This window comes from Scomber japonicus, chromosome 23 (assembly GCF_027409825.1).
Source record: "Scomber japonicus isolate fScoJap1 chromosome 23, fScoJap1.pri, whole genome shotgun sequence".
In the NCBI taxonomy this organism is placed as follows: domain Eukaryota; kingdom Metazoa; phylum Chordata; class Actinopteri; order Scombriformes; family Scombridae; genus Scomber; species Scomber japonicus.
Genome location: NC_070600.1, coordinates 23351410 through 23361207, shown reverse-complemented (window position 1 = coordinate 23361207; position 9798 = coordinate 23351410). Strand labels below are relative to the sequence as shown.

The following is a 9798-nucleotide window of genomic DNA, read 5'->3' as shown; positions in this document are numbered from 1 at the left end:
TTAGTAAAGCAAGTTAAATATGTTGCAAACCTGCAAAATAGTGCTGAAACAGACCATCCATGTGGTTTAGGTTGGGGTGGTGGATTGTTGGGCTCTGCAGCTACAAATAACTGCTGCTGTAAATTTGCTTCTTGGAGCAGACCCGTGATTGAATGAGCTGTAAATCAACCCAAAACTCAGTCTGACGCACTGATCTGCTGCGTCAAAAGCTTTTCAATCAAGAGTCTCTGTTTTTGGAACAGGGTGGATGTTCAACGTTACCAGAGCTGTATTCATTTTGATGGATGAAAAAGTTTGGACACACTGCACTTTTTGGGAGGAAATAGTGCTGTGATACAACAAATTCCTGAAGTTGAGAGGTACACAAGAAAGTGTTTGAGATTCCCTTTCTTACCTACACTCACTTTATTAGGAACACCTGTGCAATCAAATGCAAGCTAATACAACAGCTTTGCCATAAATTGTAATTAATTAAGCTTGATGATATTTTCCAGTTGAACAGCTCCAAAACTGAAGCAATTTTCGTTAGCACCACACACCAGATCCAGTCACCCTCCATTACCAGCATTACTTTCTCTGGTCAGGACACTCCCCTCTTCTCATCAGTCACCAACCTTGGTGTAAGATTTCTCCCTCAACTCACCTTTGAAGCCCATATTAAACACATCTACATGATCTCCTTTCACCATCTCAGACATATTGCCAAACTCTGTCCCACACTCACCTCATCTGATGCTGAAAAGCTGGTCCACGCCTCTGTCTCTTCCAGACTGGACTACTGCAATGCACTTCTCATTTGGGTCCCTCGCAAGAGTCTTCATTGACTATATGTTCAGAACAGCGCTGCAAGGATCCTGATGAGAGTGCGAAAGTATGAACACATCACACCCAATCTTCATTCACTTTATTGGCTCCCAGGAATAAATTTAAACTTTGAACAATAAAATCACAAAGGTTTTGCCAATATCTTCACAAGTGGGCAATGCCAAAATAATAGTTCCTGGACATCCATAAGAAAAATACAAATCTCTTTTTAAGATGTTTACAAAGATAGACATATGAATGAGTTTAACGGTAATGTCCTTAATTTTATTGTTGATAAAGTTAAGCAAACACAGAAATATCCCTCGGCTGCCACCTGGTGGTCAGCTTTAGTAACATCACAAAAAAGTGGACAGGAAGTGGAGAGTGGCGGTATTTTCAAGAAACTGCGATGGCGGCAGGTCGAGGCGAGTTTTTCCGCAGCTTCCAGGCGGGTTTGGATTTGCTACCCCGTCAACCTGCTCCAGGTAGACGACAGCCGGTTCGTGGTAGAGGAAAACCGCGTCCAGGTGGAGGATTGACGGGCGGGAGGAGGAAGAAGAAATGGTCAAAGGCAGCACCGAGGCAGGTCAATTGCATCGATCACAGGTGACTTCTGCCATTTACACTTTTAATAAAAAATTTAACTTCACAAATACTTTCTAATTTTTTAAAACTTTTGCATCCCAGTTCCAGAGAAGCAAAAACAGAAGAACCCAAACAAAATGCTACCAAAGTGAAATCACCGCTACCAAAGGAAAACTTAGTGGAAAGGTAAGTTAACCTAGCAGTCACAACTGTTTTTAAGCGTTTTAAAGTGTTAATCTAAAAAGACCTGCTCATTCTACCATTGGAAATAGGGACATTTTTAAGTATCACTGACCTATCACTTTAGTTTGAAGGCAATAATAGCCGTTTTCTTAAGCAATTAGGGAAATATCACTGACAACCCAGGAACAAAAAATGTGTTGCATAACATTATTGTTCATATAGCCTACCCTGGTAATTAGTGTAATCATTAAACCTGTCATAATAATACAAGAACAACATGCAACCTTTTAACTTGATAATTGACCAAAACAAGGATTAAACTGATTTAAAATGGGTTAATCTTATAAAGATTGAGTAACTGACCTATTTACTTATTGTTGCAGGAAGTTGATATATGAGCAGTATTAATCAGTTTAGTAATTTGTTGATATAACTATACTGATAAAACTGGCACCAGATTTGATATTTTATTATTTTTGTAAGTAATTTTTAAAGCAAACACTGTTAACAAATGACAGTAACAAACAACAATCTATTGAGTGTTATATTATCCTTTACATCCCAGTTCTGCTTAATATAAATGTATATGTCTTAATAGTAATACAGCGATGGAAGAAATTAAGCTTTCTGAAGCACTGAATCAATATGAGGCATTTGTATTGAAAATGGTTTCAAAGCATTTGATACAATCAAAATGGCGCCATCTTCTGGGCAACTGTTGGTATTCATTTGTAAGGCTGAATTATATCCCAGACCTTGTTAAAACAGTTAGACAGAAGTGGCCTACAACTAACTATTGCTTTTTATTATCAGTTAATCTGCTGGTTATTTTCACATTAACCATTTGCCCAATAAAACATCAGGAAATGGTGAAAATGTGTATCCACTTGACAGCCCCAAACCTCAAATATAAAATGTTCTGTTTTGTAAGACCACATGATTCACATTTGAGTCTTCAATCACATAATGTTAGGTGTTTTTTTTGTTTCATTATTGTTATTCTGTTCAGTAAAGTCTATACAATTTTAAAAACTGATAACTTTTAAACAGAGTCTCCAGCTCTGTTTTTTTCTGTAGCAGATTGAGAAGCAAACCCTGTATCCAAAAGCAGTGCGATATTACCTGATATGAATGTGACATATTGAGGCCTTGGTTGGGGTGGTCATGTACATTTCGGCGTGATTAAATCCAATGGTAAATGGATTGCACTTGCATTGGGCTTCTCTAGTCTTCCGACAACTCAAAGCCATAATACACAAGTCACATCGCCATCGGGATAAATTTGGGTGTCACTATCTTCAACATGCGGTCTGGAAGAGCAAGGAATCAAATTGCCGATCTTCTGATTAGTGGATGACTCGCTCTACCTCCTGAGCCACAGCCACCACCATGAAGTCAGGCATTAGAACATCTTTCCACAAAACTTAAGATTTGAAAGGTCGATACTGTGTCGCATATCCTGCTTTGAGTGTAACTTCTTGTATAGGTGGCTTCTATACAGGGATGCAGCCAATTGTGCAGAAAGGCTCTCTCATTCTGGGCACTACATCATGGTGCCTCTTAGTGGTCATATAGAGGAACTGCACTAAGATTGGTGGATAAAAACCACAGACATCAGTAACTCAAGGTAACATCTAATTACCTTTTTGTCAGGCTGCCGTCTGAGATTCTCATTCAGATCCTGTCGTACCTGGATGCCTCCTCGCTATTCTGCGTCAGCCATGTCAGCAAGCTCTTCCATCAGCTTGCCAATGATGAGTAAGTGTCACACAGTTCCCCACTTCTTTTTTTTTTCATAAGGAAGTCTTAACTGTCCAGGAGATTCCTGAAATATTCAATGCTGAATCTTGTAGACAACACTATAGCTAGTTCAGATCATTAGGTGTTACTTTATTAACTAGTTAAATGTATAGATAGGTGTAGAAAATCTAAGAGCAAATTAGCTTTGCTGGTTAAGTAGGGGTGTAACGGGACATAAAATCCACGGTTTGTTTTTGAGGAAGGTCTGTATGATTTTGATATAGCAGATGAAAAAAGGGACCTGACAGCTTTTTTATGCCGATTTTTTGTCTAACTGTATTTAAAGTAGTGTAAACTAGCTCCACTTCCAGCAGCTACAACAGTAACATGCTGCTCTAACACTGATGCTTCACTATTAATAATCGAATGATGTCATATATAATAATATATCAGTCAGAGTCAGAGAATTACATTTAACTCCGGAGATAATGTAGAATAGCTTAGGAATGGTCTTTTGTTGAACAATCTAGATGAAAATTAGGACTTGTTACATAATAGATTCCCCTACTTCTCTGTTCAGCTGTGACTTTCTTTCACTGCAGTGTCATGTGGCATAAGATTTACCTGTCAGAATTTGGGGGTCAAACATGGAAGCCGAAGTCGGTGGATGATGCTGCACTGAAGGAGGAACCAGTGGAGATAGAGGATTGGTCAGCAGGTCACTGGAAGAAGATGTACTTCAGATCTGTGGCTGGACAAGAGCTGAACAAATGGAGGAGAGAGCTGAGAGAAGTCAGCCCGTACACGGGGCTGCCCAGGCAGACCGAGTGGATCCTCAGGTACAATGACAATTTGATTTTTAACATTTTAAACAGAAGGGATTGTTCCTTCCTTTTTAAAGTGTCTTCTACTCCAGTTTTCACAACAAAACATCAAATTTTAGATTCATTTTCCAGGCAGCAGCCATGGGTTTTATTTCATATAGAGACTTTAAACTTTTGGTAGTAGAATAGGTCATCATAATCATATTTAGTCAACTGTGTGGATGGTTATCATGGCTTTAGTTTTTTTTGCCAGCAGTGGTTTTTTAACCTTTTGCCACCTTTTATCACATTTTTCCAGTGAGCAGTTACACAAAGAGAGTTTCCAAAACTGGAGATATTACTGTCACTTAACTAGCATTAACAGTGTGTTACCAAGCTTATTAGTTCTGTTGCAAATAACATCTCACAGTTATTGAAAAGACATTTATTGACTGTAAACCAGTGGTAGGCAAGTAGCAGCCGGTGGTACTATTAAATCTGGCCCTCTAACAAAAATATTTGCCCCCCTGACAAAAGCTAGTTTTCCCTGTGATGGATTGTGAGCCTTGAATAAAACTTATGTTGAGTCCTTCCCAGGAACCTGAGTGTGAACTGGGAGCTGACAGTGTGTGATCGTTCTGGGAAGGAGAGCAGGCTGGAGCAAAGCCGAGCATACTTCTTTGAGTCCTCTGTGATCGTCCGCTGGAGTGGAGGATGCTTCCCGTCTTACCAAAACATCAGCAACATCCAGCTGCACGGAGTCAGGAAGGATGCACTGAAGAGCCCCAAAGTCAGGAAGTAAGAGACACCTTCTCTTCCTCTTCTGCACCTCCTTTTAAATTCATGCACCACCACTCCATTGCTGTCCTTTCTCCTCTGGCAGGCCTGGATGGCGCTCCCTGATTTTGAAGCTGGACATGAAGACCCATATTGGTCGCTTCATAGGAAAAGACAGACTGATGAAACTGATAATTTTTTCACCAGGCTTCATCATTGGCATCTGGAGGGTAAATATGGCACTTTTCTTTCATGGATGCGCTATTCCATCAAAAAGAAATAGTTGGCATGTTTTCAATTCAGCCTGACATATCTTTGAAAAGTTCAGGATTGCAAGTTTGTGCGATATCAGCATATCATTATTTAAAGAAAACGTAACCTTCCTGGCTTAACATATGTAGGAAAAGGCCACAATGCTTTGGTGAGTTGGAAAAATAATAATGTGAAGAAGGACAAGTGTATTCTGTTCATCAATGATGAATTTTAAAACTTAAGAAATGACCAGACACTCGCTCTGCTTCTCATTAGTGAATCCTCAGTCCATTTCCCAACTAACAATTATTGAATTATTTTTCTCAATGATACAAGTAGTTGTTTGGTCTTATAAAATGAAAAGTGTTGATTACTGTTTCCCAAAGCCCCAGGTGACATCTTCAAATGTCTTATTGAGTCCTAATCAACAGTCTACAACTCAGAAAAATAATTCAGTTTATTGTCATAGTGAACTAAAGAACCCCCCCCCCCCCAAGTCTATCGTAAAAGTGACTCAGGCACAGACATGAAACTATAATAGGCCTTTTTCACAGCACATATTTTGGCTCATCATAGTAGGAAACACACAGTACACTAATATAAATGATGACTCTCAGTAATCTCTGACCATATGCATCTATTTATATTCATGTGAAAATAATCAAAAGTACAGTTAAATGTGTTTTTACGTTTTTTTGTGTGCAGGGTCAGAACCGTGTTGCCTTCATCATGGTCAGTCTGCATTTCCACAGGCTGGTGGAAAAGAGTCTGCTGGGATCTCCAGTCTGGTGGGTTCTGCTGCTTTAACTGTTTAACACTGCAGTTTATGTTCAGAAAATAACAAAACACATCATCAGAACCAAAGGTTATGGAAAGTTCAGTCTTATGGTTCAATTAGGTAGAGGGCTCCCCCTGCTGATTTTAACACATTACTGCAGCCAATCAATCCAGATCAAAACATAAAAATAATATTAATTGTCTTAAGTATCTTTAAAATGCATTTAATTTCTGTTTAAAAAGTTGAGCAAATGTTTTAGGTGTTCATTATTATATTTCGTGTTTAGTTATATTTTTATTTAATCTTCCCTGAAGCATGATGAAGCTTTAATGGAACTTAATAAACAGTTGTGGATGTGGTCTTTTTTCAGGACATGAATCCTTCTTAATATGCCATGGGAAACCCTGACAGTAAAATTGCTGAAATTTCAATTTTAAAGAGTTTCCTTTTTAATAGGAAGCTTTGATTTTTAAAAGAGCTAATTCATCAAATTAATAACACAGTCATCAACTCTTTCTGAATTTAGGAGAAGTTCAGTGACCTTTTTCATAAGCTTGAGTTCCTCTTATGAAGTATTCTTCTTTGCTGTGTTTTTCATCCTGATTTTGCTTTCATGCAGCCCATTCTCTGAGCCGGTGGACGGACCACCTGTTGACAACTCAGACCCTGAGTTTGGGCTTCACGGCTACACTTTACACTTTGTCCTGCACAACACCGACACTCAAATCATGTCGGGTCACTTCCGGCAGCTCCTCTGTCGCACAGGTACAGGAAATGCATCTAACCTGATTAACAAATAATCTGATTACTTACTTTATCTGAAGTGAACAACTATTAATCTGATTGCCTTATCTAATCTTAAAATAGATGGTTTTACCTACCCTGATCGATCTGTTAACTGACTCCTTTTTACATGCATTGATCAACTGGTAATCTGATTAATATATCTAATTTGATGAATGGATAATATTATAGATTTAATCTGATTACAGTAATCAAATGTTGATGTATAATTTGATTAGATCTGAATAGCAGACAATCCTATGACTATCTAATCTGATTAACAGGTAATCCCAATCAATCAGTAGGTTTTGAGTAGTATTTGATTACAATTCCTGACAGAAGGAAATCTCTTTGTTACTGTGTAAAACCCTAAAGTCTGTTGTACTGCTGCAATCAGTTCAGATTCAGAAAGGACTGGTGGAGCTGAAGGCCATCAACAGGGCCAACCTATCCCAGCACAGGTCGCTCTCTGGAAACATCAAGCTGCCCTGGAAGAGCGAAGAGATGGAGGGATCAGTGGAGGTACACTCAGGACACTTCACACCCCATCCTCTTAATTAACACACACTGTACTGGACCAATCCAAGTAATACTGGTAAGATTTAGTAATGTTGTCCAATACTTCCACAATAAATTTACCATGTGAGACACCTGAATGTGCAAGATCATGACCAATCAGCATCCTATGAGAACTCACTTGTGGTATCGCAAATCCAGCTGCCTCGCAAGGTAAAACGATGATAGATGGTTCAGTCCCTTTTCCAAATAATATCCAAGGATGGCTTCTCCGATGGTTATGTGTAACAAACCATCTGGCATTTCAGGTTAAAAATATAAACCAATACTTATGAAGAATGTTTTGAAATTTTATGTTGTTTGTATCAGATGGTAAATGTCAAAACTCCTGTACTTGAAGTTAAAATTTAAAAATCCTCCCTGCAAGTCAAAAATCAGGGCTTCAACCTGACTTTTGACCCTGTAGGCAAGTATGAACAACCTGACGAATTAGAAGTCACCACGGTCATCCACTCTGTAGCTGTTGTTACTCATTTCAGATCTGGTTAGGGCTCCAACATGTATGGATGTGTGTGAATGGGAAAATAAGTGAAATCCTGCTACTATAATTTGTTTATGTAGCCTCCAGACCCAGAGAAAGCTTTCTGAAGCTCACCAATCAGAACAAAGGGGTCATTGGGAGGGGGCCTTAAAGAGACGGGAGCTAAGAGTTTCTAACCAAAAAGAAACCCTAGAATGTAAACATAGACCTGGATTTGTGCATGATACGTGATCTTTAAATAAGTATTTTTGCTACTCTTATTTTACTTTTCCTCTTTGTCTTTTGAATATTACAACTTCACATTCTCCACACATGCATTAGTGGGGTTCTCTATACCGACCGCTTACCTGCACTCATACTAATAAGAAAACATTAAAATTAGTGTAACTCTGTGGAAATAAGGAAGTGTACACACCACAACCAATCACATGATGTAACAGTATACTAAGCATGTGATAACAGTTCAGCCAGCCAATCTGCATGCATTGCGACTGTCAACGTCTGTTTTGACTGACTCTGCACAATGAGTTTAGTTTTTTGTCAAGAAGGGTCACATCCGTTTATTTTCAGCTCTGATGGTTCTTTCTTGTGCTGTGCAGAACTGCTGCATCATGACGCTGACTCTGCTGGACGAGTTCCAGAAACCTTTCTGGTGTGTCAGCGCACCCATTTCTATCACAATGTCGAAGAACGCGCTGTCCTTTGACTACAGCGGCGAGCACTTTCTGATGGAGTACAATAACCCTGACGGTCAGGTGAAGATGAAGCTGGTGTGGCTGAAGGAGCAGAAGCAGTTCTTCCTCATCAGTCTCACGGTCTACGTTTCTGTTTTCAAAGTCAACCAGCATTTTAGCACTGAGTACTGAAGTGGACCACAGATTTAGTTCATGATTTTCACAGTTTTGATGCAGTTTTCCAGTTTATTTCCAGTGTCCTACTTTGTAGTTTATTCTTAAAATATTTTGTTATACAAAGCAAATCATATTCTGTAAGAATATAAGAAGAAAATCTGTTGAAGCTTTACGTGTTAGTCTGAGGACTTTGAGCTGTTTTCAGAAGAACAATATAAACATAAATTTCATTTTGGAGGTAGCTTCTGAAATTCCTTTTATTTTGTTTATAATACTGACAGTAGATGTCTGTTTTTGTTTCTTTACACTTGCATAGAAGTGTAGATGGTACAAAATGTAATGTGTAAATATTCAATAATCATTTTATTTCAGTATTTACTGAGTATTTGATTAATTTCAATCAAGAATGTAATATAATTCATAAAATGCTTCAAACATCTTTTATTTACATGCTCAGTAAATGAAAGAAAAGAAAGATCATTTTCAATAAATGTGATTGTTACAGCTTCTACTTTTGATTTGTTGGTGGTTCTGTTAATGAGTCAGAGTGAGGAAAGTGATGTACTGCAGTCATCAGTAGTAATGAAATGCATCAAAAATGAAAGATAAGTGAAGCAATCAAATAATTAATCAGAATCTGAAATACAGTCAATGATATTCATTACCACAAATTCAATTTTAAAGAACTTACACACCACCCATGATACACTCAAGACATTTTCTCTTCCACTGCCTGGTTTTACTCCTTAAGGCTGTGTTGGTGTGAAAAACTGCTTCTCCTGTTGAACAGACACTTTCTGATGCGTTTAAATTCAGTCTTTCTTATCAACATTATTCGTTATACTCCACCGACCCCCTTTAATTTCAACAATCTGCATGTATGTTTGTAGCATCGTTTGGTAAAAATGAAGTATGATTAATCTGTGGGATTGACAGGGGAGATGATCAAGGGGGTGGAATTTCTACCATCGTCATTAGTGCAGGGACTTAAGTATGGAACAAGCTTCTTGGTGAAGGAACAGTCAGTAAAGGCGTAGAGACGATCTGCAGCATCTACGTCATAAAAGTAAACCAGACCCTCCTCATAATTGACAAACACCCCTACCTTCTGAGGGGGTGTCTTCAGTGAGAGACTGACTGAAGGTTTATCTTTAGCCACATACTTGTCTCCATCCCTCAACCGTA

At 38.5% G+C, this 9798-nt stretch overlaps 1 protein-coding gene across 1 annotated transcript; it reads left to right on the top strand.

The window, feature by feature from the left end:
* Positions 1–1213: 1213 nt before the first annotated feature.
* On the top strand, positions 1214–8628 carry LOC128353137 (F-box only protein 15-like). The gene is made up of 10 exons (XM_053313820.1): positions 1214–1390; positions 1492–1575; positions 3200–3330; positions 3915–4151; positions 4713–4913; positions 4999–5122; positions 5850–5932; positions 6542–6687; positions 7103–7227; positions 8362–8628. The coding sequence occupies exons 1-10, from the start codon at positions 1214–1216 to the stop codon at positions 8626–8628; spliced, it is 1575 nt and encodes a 524-aa protein (XP_053169795.1).
* Positions 8629–9798: the final 1170 nt, after the last annotated feature.